A 22,372-nucleotide genomic window follows, 5' to 3' on the forward strand; every position below is an offset into this window, starting at 1 on the left:
GCTGGTACGATCCATTAATGCACCTCCTGATGACCAGTTGTTTGTCCGTTACAACATTACAGCCATGGGCTTTATATATATATATATATATATATATATATATATATATATATATAGAGAGAGAGAGAGAGAGAGAGAGAGAGAGAGAGAGAGAGGGAAAGAGAGAGAGAGAGAGAGAGAGAGGGAGAGAGAGAGAGAGAGAGAGAGAGAGAGAGATTATATGCATCTTAGGTCCTCCCTTCCTCACATTTCTACCAGACCAGTGGAGGGATAGGATGGAGGTATCTCTGGGTAAAAGGTGTCGCCCCTGCTCTCCTCTGTTCCCACTGCCAGCCTTCCCTGTCCTCTCTGCCTTGTCTTAGTCCAATTGTGCATGTTGCAATAGTACCATGGCCCTATTCATAGAAGTTACTAGAGGTGACAGCCTCAACATTTTTTTCTGATGAGTTGTTGGCACCCTTCTCTCTCTTTGAGGTTGATTTTGTCTAGCTTTGGGTCATGGAGTGGTGATGAAACCTAAAGAATGATAAGCCCTGACAGGGGAAGCTGGGTGTTCCCACCATCTGAAGGCGCTCCTGATTCTCAGACTGTGTCCTCCACCCTGTGCAGGAAGGGTCTCTACATCACATATGGCCTTGTGTCCAACTTTTCTCTAAAACCCTCTGTCTTCAGTTTTCTCCACATCAATTACAGAATTAGTTCCCAAGTGCCAGGGTGTCAGCTATCCTCATCCCCTGGAAATAATGACCATGTAGTGAGTTTCTCATTAAAAGAAAGCATGACCCTAGCTGGTTTGGCTCAGTAGATAGAGCATCGGCCTGCAGACTGAAGGGTCCCAGGTTTGATTCCGGTACCTTGGTTGCAGGCACATCCCCAATAGGGGGCGTGCAGGAGGCAGCTGATCGATGTTTCTCTCTCATGGGTGTTTCTAACTCTCTCTCCCTCTCCCTTCTTCTCTGTAAAAAAATCAAAAAATATATATATTTTTAAAAAGTATAAAAAAGAAAGCATAGACCTTTTATTTTGAGATTATTTCTTTTCTACTTGAGGAGTCTTAAAGTATCTTCTTTCATTAAATCCTGGTAATAATAGATCATTGTTTTATTTTACCACTCAGGCAAATGCAAGGCTGACAACTCTAAGCAGTCTCACCCTCCACCCCTCTTCCACCTCGCATGGAAGCCCACAGTCTCTGGCATGACAGCAGGCCCACCGAGAGCTGGAATGTTTACCTTTCTAGCGCCTGTCCCTCCTCCCCTCCACATACTCTTGCACTCCTGTGAGAAGTAAACCATTTGCAATCCCCCCTCAAACTACATTCTTCCTACTTCCCCACACACTTCACACATCCCATTTTCTTTACTCATCGAGTACTTTCTTCCTCTCACGTTTGCCTCATCATGAATGTTTCCTCCACAAAGTCTTCCCCGATTGCTCTAAGTGCATAGCCACTCCTGTTGATGGTCTCAGAGTCTCACTTGTTCTTTATTAAGCTGCTGTCATGTTGCTGCAATTGCACGGCTCCTGTCACACCAGACTCTACCCCCAGAAAACAAGGACTAGGTTTTATTCACGTCTGTAGTACCTACGCTATGTTCCTTGTTGCATAATTGATGCTTAAATATTTGTTGTGGAAATAAACACATAGAAAAAAGAATTTTAAAGTACTATTTAAGCACAGAGGATGCTGCAGTCATAAGACATCGCCTTTTTTGTCAAGAAGGCTGCGATTTGAGAGAAGTTAATAAATATATGTTATGGTACATCCATACAGTTGAATTCTCTGCAGCCATTAAGAATAAGTCAGGTCGATGTAGACTGAAATGGAACCATCTCTAAGATCTAGTGTTCAGTGGGAAAAGCCAAGTGCAATGGAGCGTGTAAACACCATTTCTCTTTACGTGCAGTGTGTGGGTGTGGGTGTGGGTATGGGTGTGTGCTGCTGTGCTTGTGTAGGTATACAGTGTATTTGGAAGGACACATAGACATTGGGGATAGCACACAGGAGTGGGAGAGTTTGCACTGTGTACCTTGTGTTTTATTTCTGTTTTGTTTTGTTTTGTTTGTTTATTTAACAAATAGTTATATATTAGGTGCCAGGCATTGTTCTAAGCACTTTACAGATATTAACTCATTTACTACTCCTAACTACCCTGTGAGTAGGAACTATCAATATCCTCATTTTATGGATGAGGAAACTGAGGCTCAAAAAAGTCAAGTAACTTTTCCAAGTTTATATAAGTAATAACATACCTGATACCTTTCTTTATTGTATCACCATGTCAAAAATAATTTTTTTTAAAAAAAAAAGACACTTCTCTGAATGATATATCTTAATGGGTGACCCATAAAGTAAGTAACAGAAGAGAGAACTGCTCAGATAGCTCCTAGGGCACAGAGTGTTTCAGGAATCTTGAAGGTTGTTGGATTTTGGATACACAGACAGAGCCAAAAAATACAAGGTGTGTGTGAGGAACAGTGAGGAGTTCAGTTTGACTAACATAGCAGGTTGATACAGGGGTTTTCTCCTCCATATCAAAGTGGGAGGAAAGGTGGGCTGGGACCAGATCTTTAAAAGGCCTTGGGTATCAGAGTCTGGGCTTAATCCTATTAGCACTAGTAAACACACAGGTTGTGGTTGTGGCTATTGTTGAACTGGAACTTGGCCTGGGAGGAGTTAATGCTTGTGGAGACCACATTAGGTGACTGTTGTAGCAGCCCAATGGGCAGTGATTAAGATCTGGGATGCTGAAAGTGGAAAGAAGAAAGGAACGAAAGATGCTATAATGATAGGCCTGGGAATCATCATCAAAAGAGGTGGAAGAGCAGAAGCTCAAAAGTGAACTTATTTACATAATAACTCACACTGCACTTACGCATTCCAGCCATGGTTCTTCATCTGATTCTTTTAACACCCCCATGTTACTAATTTGAGGTTTTGCAAACTACACTTTTGTAAGCAAAATTTGGAAGTCAGGGGGCTACCTGATAAGGCGTCTGGTAAAAAAAAAAAAGTCTGCAAATCAGAGAAAATGAAACTTTGATCTATTAAGAGACCAGATCTTCTTTTTTTAAAATATATTTTTATTGATTTCAGAGAGGAAGAAAAGGGAGAAAGAGATAGGAACATCAATGTAAGAGAGAATCATTGATCAGTTGCCTCCTGTATGCTCCCTACTGGGGATCGAGCCCACAATACAGGCATATGCCCTTGACTGGAATTGAACCCAGGACCCATCAGTCTGCATGCTGATCCTCTATCCACTGAGCCAAACCAGATAAGAGACCAGATCTTTAAAAAGAAAGAGAAAACATCTCATGTATAGAGAAGACTTTTGGAAGCAAAGAAAGGACAGAGGGCCAGCCTGGCTGGCAGGAATGCCCTTGGTGGACAGACGGGAGGGGCCAGTGAAAAGCCAAAGGAGCCTATATAATGGGTCTCAATGCCAGTTGACTTTAGGATGGAAAACTGTCCAGGGGGAAAGTGCTAAGCAAAGGCCATTGGGTTTGTGCACTAGGATGTCATTGGTGACTTTTAAATATATTGATAGTTTCAGACAGAAGGGCGGCTTTCAGACATACAAATGATTTTTTCTAGAAATCAACAATGAAAGAAGAAAAGAAACGATGGGAGGGGGGAGCACAAGATTTGGGGCCAGTTGTTTGGCTTTGTTTTGTTTTCAGGGGTAGATACCAGACACAACCTCAGGAGGGTCCTAAAAGCATTGGGAGACATTGGGATCAAAGGCATAGGGTTCATCTTAAGAAAAGAAAGAAAATAGATCCTTCTTCCAAGTGGAGAGAGAAGGATTAATAAAAAGCCATTGCAGTGTAGGGGATATGATGCCCCATACAGTTGTGAAGGAAGAAATAACACAGAGGCAGCCTGTAAAGAATATAAGACCAGTGAGCTCTTCTCCTTTCCATTGTTACATAGCGAGCGTCCTACTGATCGTTTGCTTTCATCCTCAAACCTAACCTGTAAGTGATATTACTCATCTCAGGGGGTAAATGAAGAAGCTGAAGTCCAGCCAGGCCAAGAAACATCCAAGGTCTCGTCTGTCTCCACCAGAGAAGGAAAGATAAGTGGGGGATTGCAGATCATCAGTCAGCAGTGCACCTCTCCCTTGGTGCTCCCCTTTTCCATTTGCATCCAGTTATTCAGAGTCAAGGTGCCCCACATCTCCTGCTCAGAACAGCATCAGAGAGCTGTGGCCCTTACACTGAGCCGCTGTGTTAACCATAGTTCCTCCCTCCCAGAGTCAAAGAATCAGATTACTGTTTGCATTATGCCACTCAGTGAGATTGCCTGACTGCTGGCTCTCTCATTCATTCATTCCTTTTTATTTATTCAACACTACTCGGGGCCCTGTTCTCAGGCCAGTGGGTAACAAGGAGTGACAGAATCCAGCCCTGCCCTTACTGAGTGTTCTACAAAGGGGTGTGGCAGACACTTGGTTATGTAATAAACACTCTATTGCAGCCACTGTTCTTCATCATCTGATCCTTCTATTTCCTTTCTCAAATGAAAATAAGGCACGGAGAGATGAATACATAGCCCATGAGCACACCAATAGTCAGAGTCCAGCCCCCGGTTTCCGAATGCAGGCTCTTACCCCGCATCTCTACTTTTATACATACACTTATCTAATATGTACTTTATACTTATAAAACATATCTTAAGGTATTTTTGGAAAAATACATTTTTAGATGGAGGTGAGCACTAAAAACAAAAGTAAAACTCAGAAAAGGGACAGAGCTTGATTACAAAGGGCAGGTATCATCTATAATATTAGAAGGGTAATATGCTAATTAGATCAGTCGTCATTCAGGAAGTCCTTCTTGACCACGCCGGGGCTGGAGGAGGGAAGCCTGGGTGCCGGGTACCAGAGGGAAGCAGGAATGCCTACTCTTGCACAGATTTCATGCATCAGGCCTCTATTTTCAGGGAAAACCTCTCCCTCCCAATGCCCTCACTTACAGATAAGCTGACATTTGAGCAAAAAGTGGACTGAATATCCTTTATGCTTCTATTTTCCTCCAACTTTCTGTCCTTTTAATCCCATTTGGTGCTCTTTTCTGATTTTCTTTTGAATGGCTTACGATAGAAAGCCATCCACAACTGTGAAGTAAAGGGACAGAGATGGTCATCACCTCCTTGTCCTGTAACCAGCACTGTTTTTCATAGGAAGTAAAAAAAAAAAAAAAATGCTCTGGGGATATCCCTCCACCTCACACACATACACCCTCATGGACCATTTTTACCAGTGCTGTTCTAAGGTTCTCCCAGCCATGGAATGTAGGAGGTTGGAATTGCTTCCACACAATGGACTTGGGCTGCTCTGGAGTCCTTACAGTATTTCTCTTTCTTTGTAGCTGTTCACAGCCTTTCCCCATGTGGTAGCATTTGCGGCTTCCAGCACTCTGTATGCTTTTGCACGTTAATTAAGGTGTTAAGTGAGGTCAGTTAGAAGCCAGTGTCCTCAGCGTTGGCCAGCTGCTTTCTCTTCTGAATGAGTTGCTTTGCCTTTATCACTTCCCTTTGTTTATTTTTCAGCCCATGTCCTATCAGGGGTAGCCATTCAGACTGAATTCATTTTGCTAGTAATATTTTTAGAGGCACTGTAAAAAATGACTCACTGACAGCCAAATATATATCATCCACAGTGGTCTTTCCATCTCCCAGATTCACAAGCTACCCATTGGCAGAGTGGTTGGGTCTTTAATTAAACCCTGCTGGATGCTCTACATATTTCCATTAGCTCCTTCTGATTTAGTCTATCATTTTTTTAAACTGACATCTTGAGTCACATGTCCCTGGATCTCAGGTGGCTCATTTTGCAGCTTTGTTTTATTTAGATTTTTCTCTCTTTCATAAATAACTGTAAAGGTTTAGTAAACATGCTGAGTTTTGCCATTGGGACCTGCCAATTTGCATATGCTCACACTTTTTTAATAATCTGCTGATTTTTTTGTTTCTCTGCCAAAATCGTTTTCCTTTCTGGCCCTTCCTAAAAGATATGGTCTCTTAGCAAAGTAGAGAAATCTCTTAGAACAAACAAGATACATGGATTAGGGTTTCTAACTAGATCAAAAGGTCAGGGGTTGGGGTTTGACTAACTCAGCCAACGAATGGCTGAGTAGCAGTCTTTGCATCTATAATAATAACCCTGGTGGTGATAATGGCTTGCAGTGAACTATTCATCAACCCCATCCAGTCCTCTGCTTCACACATTTGTGAGCTGCTGGCCAGAGGCAGAGGCAGTGGCACAAGAATAGAATGAACTGGCACCTACCAGAGTCAGCCTTACTCTGACCTCATTGGCATAATGCTCTCAGGTTTTCCATCAAAGCCACGCAATCCACTCCTGTCTCCCCAAACACAGGTGGAGAAGGATCTCCATATTGTAAATACAGAAACCCAACCCTGTCACCCTTCACTTCTCCATCCCATCACCAACTCTGAGAGTCACCTAGAGCAGAGACCTTGGGTCTTCACCTTCTCTAGGGCCCTCTGACTCCTTGGGGGTAGTATGGGTGGGCAGGCGTCATCCCCAGATTCACCTTGCTTGCAATGAAAGCATTTGCCTAGTGCCTTAGACACCTTTGATCTGGGCCTGGATTGGATTTTTTTTTTTTTAAGTGCAGATAAAAGAAACTTCTTGCAACAAGGACTATACATTTCTGCATTATATTAGCATTTAAATGCTATTAGAGTTTCCTAAGCACTAGTAATAATAATACTAGGTTGTCCTTTGAAAAAATTCTTTGCATTATTTATTGATAATTCCACTTCAATTTTTAAATTGATTTTAGAGAGAGAGGAAGGGAGAAGGAGAGAGAGGGAGGGAAACATCAACATAAGAGAGAAATATTGATCAGTCTCCTTCTGTTTGCTCTCTGACTGGAGGTCAAATCCAAAACACAAGTATGTGCTCTGACTAGGAATTGAACTGGCAACCCTTCAGTGCATAAGACAATGCTCAACCAGCTGAGCCACACCAGCCAGATAATAATTCCATTTCATTACTTCACACTGAAAAACCATAGGGCATCTGAATTTTTTTTTTATTCAGCATATCTCAGCAGTTGTTTCCCAGATCACTAATCTAAGAATATATAGTTTAGCAGAAAATATCCAGTAAGGGCCATGTGCTAATTGGTAAAAATCATGTTGCTTTGAGGCCAACAGACTGCATAATACGAGGTTCTTTTATCAACCTGTGCTATTAGATAATTTATTTTTTTTTATGGAAAAGACTCTCTAAAGTGATATTTACCACAGAGCAGCTCTCCTTAACCAACCTGGACTCACCCTTTGATAATCAAAAGAACATTTACAGGAGTATGAGACAAACACAATTATGAAAGTAAAATGAGGGACCTAAATAAAAAATCACAGAACAAGAGGGTAATTCTATTCACTCTTTCATATTTCATTATTTGATAACATCTGAAGATGAATCCATCAGAATTGCTTTGGCAAGTGCAAACAGAAATGTGCCTGATCAATATTTATTAAAACCTTCAAAATGGGAGGAGAAGTTGGGCAGACTTCTTAATGGACGGAATAATTATTCATACAATTGGAGTTTGATCAAAGGCAGTGCCCAGACCAGAGACAGACAGTTTTAATTGTGCTGAATTTAAAATGCAGATCTTCTCCCAGCCATGGTGAAGAAAATTTCATTTAAACAATTATCTGATGCAGCAGAGAGTGACTATGAGTCCTTACATTGTTGAAGAGAAAACTTCAACCACAGTTCTTTATAAATGTAGAAGGTGTCCCAGAGGTGAGGAGCAGAGTTTGTAGCTAAGGGAGCGAAAAGAAATGTTTCCGCTTTTGAGCTTGGGAGAGGTCACTCTCTCCAGGGGTGGGTCTCAGAGGAATTCTTTGGTGGTGCCCAGTGGTTGTGGGTGTGTGTTTTAAGAGAAATAAGGCAAGACTGTGGCTATGACTAGGAGAGATACCAGGATGCATTCCCAGCAGGGCTGAGCCCAGGGGCTTTAACTGTTCCTGTCTTCCCAGGAGAGACACTTCCATCCTGCTGCAGCTGGGGAGTGTCAGAGCCAGGCCAGCAGGTGACTGCCACTCAAGCACAGTGCCACTGACGAAGGGCCCTGGTGTGTGAGTGTGTGTGTGTGTGTGTGTGTGTGTCCCTCCACATGAAGAAAATAGGGGTAAATGACATGGAGGAAGCCCGTGCTATCCTTCCTGCCACACTCCCGGCTCTCTTCACCTTCCGGATGATCTCCGTCAGGGGAGGGAATTTCACATGGACGTTCCCAAAGGCCATACTTTACTTTTCTTCTGGAGTGTCATCCTGATCAGAACAAAACCCTGCCCAACTGTTGTCGGACTGTTAGAAACTAGCCCAGTATAGCACCTAGATCTAATTCTGCCCCCAACTCTCTAAAATGCTTTCACTTTTCTCTGTCTTCGTTTTCTCATTCCTAAAATGAAAGTAGCTTCAACTATTTCAGATTAGCATTTTCAGTCTTGTCTGTAATACACTCTAAACTCTTCAAAGGGGTATGCAAATGAGAGCAATCAATCATATTATCTTTTTCAATCAATGAATGGATTTGGTCACACGGGACTGCCATCCAGGTTATCTGTGGTCTGGGAGGCACCGTGAGCTAAGTTTACACTGGTTCAGAATGCTTTCAAACCCACCATACAGCATCTTGCAGTCAGGGCTTGGGGAAGTCAGCACCTATAATTCTGGCAGAAGCCCACGATATTAAAGGACCAGGCAGAGGATACTGTAAAGGTATTAAAATCCAAAAATGCTCGGGCTTAGTAGCACCTGCTCTAGCCTTTTTGTGTTTCTTGGGAAGCAGAGGTCCCAGAAGCTGGGAGCATCTGCCCAAGGTCACACAGCTGGTTGGGCAATGAGACTTAACTAGCATCTGAGTGTAGGTGATCTCCTAATGTTTATTTATTGCCCTAAGTCTTTCTGCTAAAACTACCTCTCAATTATTTATGGGATGATTATCTAGCTTATAGATTATTCAGTTCCTTTCTTTTCTCTCTTTCCTGCTTATTGTCATATGTATCACTGAGTGAGCAAGGAGACAGTAGTTGAATGTTTTAACTGATAATTCATTGGCACTTCTACAACTGGATTTTTATTTAAGTGTTCAAAATGCTGCAACCGTTGGCTAAAAGGCACACGAGGAGCAGCCGTTATTACTACGCTATATTCCGGGAAATTTTTCTTCCTTTGAAACTTTAAAAAGTCAGTTTCAGGGCCTATGTCTCTTGTTGACATTAACACGCTCTTTATCTCAGGACTAGATGAGAAAGTCTTTACAGTGAAATCACTTAATTCTCTCTCCACCTGGAGGAAGTAATGAGTCAGAAGGGCAGCCAGCTTTTAGAAAGAAAGGTCACCTTATCCATGCAGGCGTCTTCAAACTACGGCCCGCGGGCCACATGCGGCCCGCAGAGAAGTCTGATCCGGCCCGCCAGGTTTTTTGGGCAGTGAGCGCAGCCGAGGTGTTACAGTAGGAATTAGTAGTTCATATAGTCCGGCCCTCCAGCTCTCTGAGGGACCATGATCTGGCCCCCACTTTAAAAAGTTTGAGGACGCCTGCTACTAGCTTGTAGGGGCAAAAAGGGAGAAGTAAAGAGAGGTGACAAAATGAATGAAAAAGCCAAAAAGCTTTCCTATGAGTCCTAAATGCTGGATTTACAAAGTGACTTCATTATTTGGTTTAGAGCACTGAATTCCCAGATTAAGCCCACTGTTATTCAACTATAACTGTACTGTGGAAGTGAATCTTGAATTGCCAAAATACTAGCTTCTATTGCTACCATACAATAGAAGGCAGAGAGTTGAGTTATTATGCAAATTTTATTAAATTCATATTTCCTAAATCATACTGAAAATGAATTAGCTACACAAGTATTCTTTGAAATTAGTACTTCTGCTTTTTAGAGTTTCAGATATTTCTGTATTCTGGTGGCTTTGGAGTGAGCCCAGGATTCAAAGCCCTCCATTCGGGGGCCTTAGACAAATCACTTGCTAAAGCTCCTTTTTTATATATAAGTGACCGACAGTCCATCCATCCAACCGTCTAACCAGCCAGTACATATGACGTGCACTGGCAACCTATATATAGAAAAGGCTAAAAAATCTGATGAACAATATTAACTGGTGAATATAATAGAATCAGAGGTATGGAAGGGGAGTGAACTGACGATTCTCGGGGAAAAGGGGAGTGGGGGGTGTGGGAAGAAACTGAACATAAACTGTGTATCTATGGATGAGGACAATGGGGAGTGGGGAAAGGGCAGAGGGTGGGGTGGGAACCTGGTAGAGGGGAGCAATGAAGGGGGGTGGGGGAATGAGGAACATTTGTAATATTATGAACAATAAAGATTTATTAAAAAAAGAAGAAGAAGAAGAAGAAGAAGAAGAAGAAGAAGAAGAAGAAGAAGAAGAAGAAGAGGAAGAAGAAGAAAAAGAAAAGGCTAAGGGACCAACCATATGTCTGGCTGGCTGGCCAGCCGGTACATATGATGTGCACTGGAAGTTTAAAAATAAACATTGTCTCACGCATGCATGATACATATAAAGTTCTTGCTGGCACCAATCATACATGTGTGTTTCAATCTATTATTGTCTATCATGAATTTGGTTGACACTTCTATTATAGAGAAAGGGCGAATAGTGATATTAAATTTTTTCTTCTAATTAATTTCCTTTCAATTTGCATGAATTGTGCACTGGGCCACTAGTCTGTAAATAATGAATGATTGGCCCTAGCTGGTTTGGCTCAATGGACAGAGCATCAGTCTGAGAACTGAAGGGTCCCAGGTTTGATTCCAGTCAAGGGCACATCCCCAGGTTGCAGGCTTGATCCCCAGTGGGGAGCGTGCAGGAGGCAGCCGATCAGTGATTCTCTCTCATCATTGATGTTGCAGTCTCTCTCCTTTCCCTTCCTCTTTCTAAAATCAATAAAAATACTTTTAAAATAATAATAGATAACTGCAGTACCTAGGGTAGATTGTGTTAAAGGAGCTAAAAGGTAGACATTATTATTATTAATATTACTGTGTGCACAAGAGGGGACTTCCTCTCACAAAATGTCACCCCATCAGGAAGACAATGGACTCCAGTTTCCAGAAGAGAACATTCGGTCCAGGTCTAGCCATTGGCCCTGAGGTGTTATGGGCTATGGAGAGACTCACTCCACAAGTCATGAGCCAAAAGGGTCTAAACCAAGCATGTCAAACTCATAGCAGCATGTAATCCCATCCCGGCAGTTAAGTCAAGTGCTATCTTTCATAAAGCGTGCCTGGGAAACCAGTGCTGCTGTTTTAACACTTGGTGATAAAAGATCAAGCTTTCATTTTCCTAAGGCCTCAATAAGTGCTGATAAATTATTTATCCTGGTTGGTTTGCATGATTTCATTTCCGCATGGCAGTGTTTATCATAGAAACTCATTCTAATTGTGTAGTTCAGGGCACTTTCCTATTTTCTCCTCAGGGCACCTTATGGCCCCCTTTCCCCACCTCCCCACGCACTGCTGGGCTGATTTAGTACTATTTGCGGCTGGGTACTATTCTGAAAGATGAATGAATTTCATTCTATCTTTAAATATTTATGTTTCTTTATGATCTAATATATCATCGTGGTTATGGGGAGTTTTTTTCCCCTAACTACAGAAAATACACCATCAGTTACCTGTCAATTTTGTTTAATAACTCAGCTTCGAGATTCTGGGGCACTGTTTATCCGAGGCTCCTGAGGACTCTTTTAGTCTCTCAGTCCTCACCAGAGTGTCATTCTGGGATTTATACAGGTCTTCATTGCACAGAGGATATTGCAACATTAAGGCTTGGGTGGCATGTCCTTTATCACTCATCACACTGGGGGACCCACGACTAGAAATCCAGGCCTCTTCCTTTTGTTGTTTGCTCCCAGCGTGGAGTAGCGGTCTCTGTAGAAAACCAGCCATTCACCTCTGGAAACAATTCATCCGATTTCTTTCAAGAGAAATACAATTTCATCTGATTTGATGGGTTCAATGATACTTCTTAAGATAAATGATGAAAGTATCAGCATCATAATACAAAGAAACCCAATTCTTTTGGTTTTATTGCATTTAAAAGCATTAAAGCCCACTTACTGCTTCTGTCTCCTTCCCTAATGCTATTGGTCCTTGACTGAAGAAGATGGGAAGGGTTCTACAGACCTTGCTCAGCCTCCTGGCTGCCTCAGAACCTTTGGGAATATGAGGAGCTGGGGAGGGGCCTCAGAGCCAGTATTTTTCCCACGCTCCCCAGGCGCTCTGCAGTGTGGGAACCTCCAGTGTAGAACTGCAGCTACCTAGTCCCTTCGAGCTTTGAAAGAAACCCAGGCCCCAATTCTCTCTCATTCCATTTATAGATCTAGATTTGAACATGTGTTCTTCCTGAGACACTTTTAAATGTGTGGTTAGTTCTACACTGAGTGGCCAGATTGATATGATCTCCAAACGCATAATAATCTGTCCCCTCAGTGTATATCCTATATAATAAAAGGCTAATATGCAAACTGTCCCCTCGACTAAGAGTTCGACCAGCAGGTTGGCAGGCCAGTTGCCCATGTCCCCTCTCCCTGGACAAGCTGGCCAGACCCCCACCCATGCACGAATTCATGCACTGGGCCATATATATATATATATATATATATATATATATATATATATATATATATGTATATGTATGTATATGTATATATGTATATATGTATATATGTATATATTATACACACACGCTCACACTCACACACACACTAAGTAGCTAGATTATTATGCATTCAGAGATCATAATAATCTGGCCGCTCAGTGTATAAATGGGCAGTCCCTGGCTCACCTGTGTATGTAAGGGAAACAGCATTAGATAAGAAGGCCTCATTTGTCCAAACAGGGAGAAAGCCAGAGGTCATGTAAAGCCACCTAGTAAATATGATGCCTCTTCCTACAGCATTGGATCTTTTTAAATTAGTTTTTTTTTTTTAATTACATCAGATTTGTTATGGAGGGGGAATAGGTCATGTGGATTTTATGCTTAACATAAAACTTCAAACAAGTTTCTGACTTGAGCCGGTACTGGGCCCCAGACCTCTGGAGGTGAGAAAGCACACATCCCTTCTCTCAGCGGTGCCTGTGCCTGCATTCAAGGTTATCTATCCTTGAGCATCGATTCCTGAGTACGTGGGTCCGTGAAGTTACACTGAACACCCATGTGAAACCACCACAGAGAACTGGCCCCAGGAGGACCCTGCACAAGGATGTTGAACAAGATGCTGCCAGGAGCCACTCAAACACTTGCCGTCTAAGATGAGCACTTTCCATTCCTGACCCTCTTAGGACATAGTCACAAAATAGAATTCCCTATCCTATTTCTTTTTTAAGCAGAGTATCTTATTTAGAGCAGGAGGTTGGCAGAGCAGGAAAAGGAAATAGCCATGTGAAGACCAGTCTCATTGTATGAGCAATTAATAAAACATTCTTGAACTTATGGAACCCCAGAGGGCCTTCCTTGTTCCAAAAAGGCTTAGCTCTCCCTAGGACACCCACTTTTTCAAGCTTCTCCTGATGACGAAGAAACAAATCCAAGGCCCCAAGCCCAGGAGTAGAGATTTCTGAGCAGGGGTCCTGATAGACTTACAAGACCCCTTCCACCCTGAGGTGCCTTGAACCCACTGCCTTGGTCTGTCCCCACAATCCTGGCCAAGTACCCTCTCCGACCACTCTGCTAACCATCTCATTAATCTTCCAGAAGATGGACTGGGAATGGCACCTCTGCTCTCCACAGGGCCTTGGGAGTGGGGGAGGGGCCCTTTATCGACTCAGCTCGCCTGATATCAGACTCCCTTCTCTGCCTTTTGACTTCCTGTCTTTTCCTGCAACTCCCCGTCATTCAGCCACACTTCACAGGCTACCCAGCCTCCTCTGCCCTGCCTTTGCTCATGCTCTTCTCTTTTCCCTTGATCCAGCATTTCCTTCCTGTAAACCCTGCCTGGCAGGGCACTCCCCCATGAAGTCTTCCTGGATTCTTCACCAGCCCCTCAGCAAGGTGTGATTTCCCCTTCCTCAGGCACTAACACCTCCTCATGGCACTTGGCATGTTCTTCTTGGCTGTGTCCTTGAAGAGAGTCAGAAACCCAGGTTCCTATCCCAGCACAGTCACTCACTGTTTCTGTGACATGGGCAAGCCCCCTAACTCCTCTGTGCTTCCAGTTTCCTTAACTGAGGAAGGGGATAATCATAGCTTACTAGGTGCAGCGAGGGTACATGACAGTACATGGAAATGAACTTGTCACCAAAAATGCAATGATTACTTCTCTGCTCTTCATTAACTTTCCTACTTGTCTCAGCCATTTGAGGAAAGAGACCACAACTTGCTCATTATTATATACTACTAGAGGCCGTTGCAATAGGCCTTCCTTCCCTTGGCTTCCAGCACGGGTTTTCCTCCAGCACCCAGGACCCAGGCCTTCACTCCAGCCAGAATCTGCCTCCTTCGTCTTTGCTGCAGACTTAGGCCAGAGTCTGTCATCTTCGATGCAGACTGCTATCTTTGTCTTTGCTGCAGACTATCCCTGGAGTCTGCTGTCTTATCTTTGCTGCAGCACTCCACTCCTGTAGATCCTTTCTCGCCCCACCCTGCCCCCTTCCTCTCATAGCAGGAGTCCTGCTCCACCTGGCCCCTCGCACCTGGAGCAGCTGAGTGGGTGCCATCTTTGGCCTTCTAATTGCATACTCACTCTGATTGGCTGTGGGCATAGCAGAGGTATGGTCAGTTTACATATTTGTCTATTATTAGGTGAGATTAGCATTATTGCATTACTGTTAATACATTATTGTTATTATATTTCTAATGGTTAATGTTTATGGAGCACATATAATTGTGTTGGGTGCCATTCTAGGTGTTTTATATGGATTAATTTTTCCAATAACCCTAAGAGGTAGGTACTATTATTATCCACTTTATAAAGAAGAAAACCAAGCATTGCACAGAGCCTGCAATGAGTGAAGAACTGAATGAGACAAACACTGTCGGCATTGCCCACCCGATGATTGTTTTGCTCCCTCTTGGTTTTGTGTCCTGCTTTCTTTTTTTAGAGGTTCATGCACAATAAGAGGAAGTCTAGATTGGACTCTGAAAGACATGAGATCTTTTAGGGCTTCCTATTGTCATGAAGAAGCTCAGTGAGTTCCAAGCAGACAGCGATTGGGTCTGTCTCATTCTCCATCATATTCCTAAGGCCCAGAACAATGCCCAGTGATCCATCAACGTTTAGTGGATAGATGAAACAAGTCAATTATAAGCAGCAGACCCATGACCACTAAAGCCACACAGATCGCTCCGGAGATGGTGAGCAGTGTTCTTCTTTCTCCCTCAGGCAGTACTACGAGATGCTGTACAACACGGCTGACGAGCTCCTGAACCTGGTGGTGGACCAGGGCGTGAAGTACACGGAGCTGGAGTACATCCATGCCCTGACCTTGCTGCACCGCAGCCAGACGGGAGTGGGAGACCAGACCACCCAGAACACGAGGCTGCAGCGGCTCAAGGAGATCATCTGTGAGCAGGCTGCCATCAAGCAGGCCACCAAGGATAAGAAGATAACCACGGTGTAGCAGGGGGTGGGGGTGGGACTATGTGTGGGGTCAGGGGTTGGGATTGGTCATTTCTGGTTATTTAGCCAAACTTTTTTATTTCTTTTTTTTATTTCTTTTTTTTTTTTTTTTGGCATGTTATTTGGTATATTCTGAGCTGACGTAGTGGAGAGATGCTTTAGTGGAGAGAAGGTGTAAGGATTTTTTCCTCTTTAGTTTTGGCTTTTCATATACACTCCAGAGGGAGTCTGCAGTACAGAATGTTTTGATTTAATGTCTACTTTGATGAGGTCGATTCCAAAGGGACTTAGGTGGGACCAGGCGGAAGGTTGTGTCTGTGGGACTCTGAGAAAATAAATGCACGAGTTACTGATGCCCAGCAGCCTTCAGGAGGCAGCTGCTACCTGAGCCTCAGTCTCTTCCTAAACCTGCTTCACGGGTTCTCTTACAGGAACAGTAGGAATCTTACCCTCTTGACCTTGTCAGTTTTCAGTTCAGTGAAATAAAGGTATGTGCATTGTTTTCTGTGTCGATTGCCAAGATCAAATGAGTGGCTTCTCCGCTGGATAGAGTTCTCAGCAAACCTGTCTGAGCAGAACAGGAGCACCTCCGAGCTGGGGAAGAGTCCTCTGTGTCTTTTTGTTTGTTTTATTTCAGAGAGGAAGAGAGAGGGAAATAGATAGAAACATCAATGATGAGAATCACTCATTGGCTGTTTCCTGCACGCCCCCTACTGAGGATCAAGCCCGCAACCTGAGCATATGCCCTAATCCAGAATCTAACTGTGACCTCCTGGTTCATAGGTCGATGCCCAACCACTGAGCTACGCCGGCCAGGCATGCCCTAGGTGTTATTTTTTTTATTCAGTGGCTCATCCACAGCTTATGAGTTGGTCTTTACCTTTTAATGTTTATTTCTGCTGTCTCAAAACCAAGAACCATCAAATTGACAAAAAAAAAATTAAAAAAAAATGGCAGAATGAAAGGTGATTCAATAGTCTTCTTGATTTCCTCCGTGCACTTTCTGAGAAAAAAACAGCTAGAACACTTTTCATCTCACCGGACACATTGGGTATGAGTGATGCTTAGGTGCTCACTTACCCTCCTATGAGCCCCTCGGTCTTTCTCACCTTAGGAAGTTGCCCGTCTGCTCAGCTGAGTGCCAGGAAGAGGGGCAGCCATGGCCTCCCCCCTCCGTGTGCCAGCCAGCCGAGTCCACTTCTGAAGTGCTCCTGGGTGGTGTGAGTGCTCACTTCTCCTGCCACATGGCCTCACCACTGTCCTGGGGTCGCCACGTGTTCTTGGCACCCTGGGGTGATCTGTCACAGGAGAAAGCGTGCGCTGGCTGCAACACGCCTTGAACACACATGGGAGGGAGAGCAGCAGGGACTTTGATTCACATGGCAACCTCACACCCCAATGGTCCAGAATTTGACACCTGTTTGTACAACCTTGGTCTTGGTGGGAACAAAAGAAAATTAAAGTGTTTGAGAAGCTTAAACCTGGTGTGTTGTTTTCCTTGTATTCTTTATTCAGCAAACATTTCCTGAGCCATCTATGTGCCAGTGCTGGTGGGCGTGGGCTGGCTCTGGACACGAGGACATGTATCACTTTCATAGAACAGAGCATGGGAACCAGCAGATCTGCCACAGCATAACCCTGGAGGGGGCCAGTCACCCAGAAACCCGGGGGCCCTCCACCCGGGGCACTGCCCCCTGCTGAGTGACCTCAGTCCTTGGAGCCCCAGATCCTCTCCGGAAACTCCTGTCTGAATATTTCCTCAGCCTCACTGGCACTGATTTACGTTTCAGATGGCCAGGGAAGAATCCTCAAGCACAGCCAAGCTGAATTGGCAACCGATCCTGATGATTCTCCCTGTCGGGTCAACCCCATGGATGCCTGCACTAATGCCACCACTCAGACAGCCAAAGGTGTGATTGCCCGTCACAGCCCGGGTGGCACGGGGTGCATGCGGTGGCCGGCACGAGACAGTTCCTGTCACACAGAGCTTATACTTCCGTCCTGATGGAGAGTTGTACAACCTCTGCTCTGATACTGTCCTCCCAGGGCCCCCTTTTCCTTCTCCATCTGCCGCAGCTGCCCTTTCACTTCAGAAGGCATCTCAGCTTGTAGGATTGAGGGCTGACATCTTCAGCCCAGCCCTCTGCTGCTCTCTCCCAGCTGTGCCCTCTGGCAGCTCAGGACGGTATGTCACTGTTCACTGTCCCCTCCATGGCTACACAGCGCCTTAAGTTCACCCGTGACTGTTTGTTGGTGGAAAAACTGGATTCCTGACCCACGGGCTCTGAGTAGAGGCCGTTGTCCTCAGGACTCTTGCTCTGAGGTGTGGCTATGGCTGCCTCCCCGAGACCAGGGGACACACATTGCCCAGTAAAGCACGGAGGGTGACAGGACTAAGGCCGGCTAGACTCACTCCATCGGGGTGATCTGAGAAGACCAGCAAAACGGCTGTACTTCTGGCAGGATACGGAAGCAGGGAGCATTCTGAGCAACAAGCTTGTGCCTGAGAAGCAACGTGTTTGCGGAATACACACCTGGGAGCAACCGTCTTCATGTGGCAGGGACGTGGGACAAACTGGTCACAACCGGGGGGGGGGGGGGGGGGGGGGGGGGGGGGCGGGGTGTGATGAGGTCCAGGAACAAGGAAACAGAGGGACGGGCTCAGCAAAGGCCCTGAGCCTGTCCCAGGGAGGCACAGCTGTTATAAGAAGTACCTAATGAATGGCCAGATGTGGAGGCAGCGGAGTGTTTTTCCGAAGTGGGAGTTGGAGTGAGGCGTAAACAGCTGGAAGGGGATGTCCCCGTGGGCGGAGGCAGGGGCCCGCCTGGAGTTCTGTAGAGGTGCAGGAAGGCGGCCACAGAGCTGGGGTGCAATGAGAGAGCTAATTACCAAGAGCATAATGAGATGCAGAAGCCACTGCAAGGGAGCTGGAAATGTCTTTTAAAAATGATGCCAACCCCAGAGAAGAGCTTCTGCTAGCAGAGCTGGGTGTGGGCGTGATGAAACCTGTGTGATCTGAGAAATGGCTTTAACATCGTGGGCCAAAGACTGATGTCTGTGATCAGAAAGACTGCCAGGACACTCACTCACTCATCTGGAGTGGGCGTCCCTGGGACGGAGAGAGCAGTGGTCTGTAACAGCTTCTCGTGTGTTCTTAAACTGTAGTGTTGGTGCATTCACACAATGGAAAAGAAAAATAAGGGACTCAGGGCTGTCAAGTGAGCGTAGTGCCCACCACACTTCTTCCCAGTAGAAACGTGGCCTCTGTTTCCCGCTGACTTTGGAGAGATACCCCAGAGGAGGGAGGCTGGCATCGCCTCACCCCACGCTTACCCACCAGGCCAGGATTTACTGACTGAGAATCCAGGAATGCATTAGACCTTGAGCATTAGTGCCTGGTTTTCGCTGTTGCTTTTATGGTGTGATTATGATTGCCATTGTGTTGTTTTTAGAAATCATTTATTGAGCATCTACTATCTGTCAGATGCAGGGCTGTGTTTTACCACATTATTCCATGTGATCCGCATGGTATCCTTTGAGATCTTATCCTTCTTCCTTTTCAGAGGAAACAGGCTCAAATTAAGGCCTTCGCCCCAGAGAGGTGCCAGTGCCAAGAGTTCATACCCAGAAGCCCTCTCTTCCCTATTCTGAGCCAAACTCCCTCATCCCATGTGGTAAGGGGAGGGCACCTTACCTGCTATCTTTGAGCTTCAGGTGACATTGGCTGACAGTCTGACACCTCCATCTGCTTTTAAAATCTGATAGAGATAGACCTTGGCTCCAAATGTCACCTCAGCTTTTACAAGGGGTTTGCTGTTGTACAGGTTAATAAATGCCCTGTGCCTCAGTTTCCTCGTCTGAGAAATGGGATAATAGCTCCTATCCAACGGTTATGAGTAAAGTAAAAGAGAACTTCGGTGCCTGGCACATCATAAATATTCCATACATAGTAAATAATATTCTGGTTTCTCAAGCCGCTTCCTTGTTAGCCATCAGTGAGTACGTCTCTGCCTGCCAATGTCCTGTGCACAGCTCAATCACCTGGGAAGGCTCCATCCCCCTGCAGGCCATAATAGACGTGGTGACCTGCCTGGGCCTGCGTTTGCACTTCCCACCTGTGCTGAGAATGTCACATGAACTCCTACTGCTCTACAAACCCGAGGTAAGAAAAATGTCTCCCCCCCACCTTTTTTTTTTTCTCTCTAAATCTACTCTGAGCTACTACTTACCATTCTCAGCAACTTCAATAATTTGCTGTGGTTTCCTGGAAAGGCAGGTGGCCTGCTGCCTTTGAGCTGTGCCTGTATCGGCCGCTGAAGCAGGTCAGGAAGATGGCAGTGAGCACCGTGTCACCTCCATGCTGGGCACCGCTGTCCTCGGATCCAGAGGTGCTTCCTGTGTCTCAGTGCAATGCCCAGTGTCCACAGGTAACTCCTCAGCCACCCCTTCCCTGGTTCTGCCCCCTGGGAGGCACCAGAGAATCTACAAGCTGCTTCTCCTCAGCTTTGGAGGATCCAACCCTCCAGGTTAGACAGTTCCCCCTCTCTCCTCCAAAGCCATCTTCTCATTTCCTTCCTGCCATCTCTCTTCCTGAGAGATCCAAGGTCCCTTCCCAAAGCCTGGACCTTTCAGAATAAGAGCCTGCTTGAAGGAGTTTCCCAAGTAACTTGCTGTCCCCTCCCAGCCCTCTGGGGATACTGGAGCCAGGCTTCAGGAGCAACCACAGATAACCTACCACAAGGTGGCAGAGGGAGGGGAGTCTTTTCATTCCTGTGTGGGGTTCAGCGGTGACATCGATTAATTTCTCTAACTCACCTGTTGTGGATTCACAAGAGCCAGATAGAACTTGAGAACTTCAGTCTCACCCATCTCACTTCGCTGAGGGGTCAGGTGAGGAGGTCCAATAGGAGTGGGGACACCTGGTTAGTGACCAAGTCAGGACCAGCACCCAAATCTCTTGACGGCCAATCCGAGGGGAACTGCTGCCTTTGGGAGCTCAGATGTGCTTCATATGGTTAGACTGTCAAGTGCAGGGATAGAAGGCAAGGCCCTGTCTTCAAAGACATGACCATCTCATGGAAATAACAGGGCAACACGCATGAAGCAACTATGGAATATAGTAAGCCAGCATACTGCAGAAAGCTCATTGTATGGTTCATGCTAAATAATTGAGGAATTCAGAAAAAAAGGAAGAATATGGTAGACTATTTTTAACCAGCCACTTAATGAAGAAGGAAAAATGAGGATCGATCTTGAGGAAAGTGCAGAACTGGGGTAGTGATGGGATTTGAGATGAAGAGGTACATTTTTACAAACTCCATAGTTTTTCAAAAAGTAAACAAGGAGAAAGGAAAAAAAAAAAACTCTCAGAAGTGTAAAGAGGATCAGCTATGTATCATTATGAAAACTAGTCAAGAGAGAAAAACAGGGAGGAGGCGTAGCACATGAGATATTCTTTAACTTTTTATTCTAACCATTGTGGATGGTCAGTAAATACATGGGATCTTTGCATCCCCTGGAATTACATGTACATAGCATTTGGAGAGATGGTCTCTTAATGCACTATATAAAATTAAAAGTCTGAGATTTTGATCAGATTCTCAATATTTCCTTGTGTCCACCTTCTATGAATATAGTAGGATTGAATTTTTTGGCTCCTTTGTGTTGGGCGTGAGACTCTGTGATTAGGTGGCAAATGAGTTGTGAGTAGAAGTGTGTTACTTCCCAGCCAAAGCATTTCACTATCAGTGTGCAACTCTGAGAGCTCACTGTTCCCTCTGCCACAGCATCCAGCAATATTCTAGACAGTGACCACTCAGTGTGCTTGTGTCCCAGAGGGAGGAAGATGCAGAGCAGAGCCCAGCTGACTTGCTGTGGACATGTGATATAAGCATGAAATGAATCTCTATTATTTTAAGCCATTGAAATCTTGGGGTTATTTGTTACCGCAGCATATCCTTGCCTATCCTGACTAATACACACTACAAAGATGCTGACCTTGATGAGGAGAGCAGATAAAGCAAGGGAGTTTTAAACAAAGATGATGTTATTGCATCAAAGAGAACTATTTGAGCAGAGTGATGGGAATAGGAGCCAGATTTAGAGGCTTGGGGAGAGGAGGTGAGGCTTTACCAATATCAAGTGCTCATTCAGCACATTGGTCCTAGAGACAGAGGCAACAAGGATGTATTGTAAACTCAACGAGTGACCCTGGAGCCCAGTATGTTTATATCTTCTGCTTTCTCTGCCTCCTTCCTTTAATTTTTGTAGTACTACTGAACCATGCACATAGGTCTGAGTTCAGTGTTTCTAACTGTTTATAGAAAAGTTTATAAATACATCTAGTATATAAAGAGCAAAATTCATACTACTATCACTAACTGTTGTTAAAGCTTAAAAATCCTAAACTTTCCCTGAGGTCTGATCATCTCCGTGGACCAACCCCCTTTTTCTTTGAAACTTTTCATCACAGTCCAGCCAGTACCAGTCCCCAGAGTTGAGTTTTGTCCTCTGACATCCAGACCCACTCACCAAAACATGGAAAGGACAGAGGAAGACCTGTTCTCTGCTGCCCTGTCCTCCGGCAGCTCAGAGTCCCTTGTATGCCTCCCAGGCCCCATGGATGTCAGTGCTAACGGCGCTGAAGGAGTGCTGCGGCTGCAGCTTAAAAATGAAGAAATGAAACAAGAACATGCTGTTTCAAGAGACTCAGAAAGCAGAGGTCCTAGG

At 44.8% G+C, this 22,372-nt stretch overlaps 1 protein-coding gene across 2 annotated transcripts in view; it reads left to right on the plus strand.

Annotated features, from left to right (window-relative positions):
* Positions 1-17,122, plus strand: part of EXOC4 (exocyst complex component 4) — a 674,653-nt gene extending 657,531 nt beyond the window's left edge. For both annotated transcript variants that reach the window (XM_036427305.2, XM_036427297.2), the window contains one exon: positions 15,406-17,122. In XM_036427305.2, coding sequence (XP_036283198.1) covers positions 15,406-15,643 — 238 coding nt within the window. In that variant the 3' untranslated portion in view covers positions 15,644-17,122. The remainder of the gene's footprint in view (positions 1-15,405) is intronic.
* Positions 17,123-22,372: the final 5,250 nt, after the last annotated feature.

Source organism: Pipistrellus kuhlii, unplaced genomic scaffold, assembly GCF_014108245.1.
Source record: "Pipistrellus kuhlii isolate mPipKuh1 unplaced genomic scaffold, mPipKuh1.p scaffold_m20_p_10, whole genome shotgun sequence".
NCBI lineage: Eukaryota > Metazoa > Chordata > Mammalia > Chiroptera > Vespertilionidae > Pipistrellus > Pipistrellus kuhlii.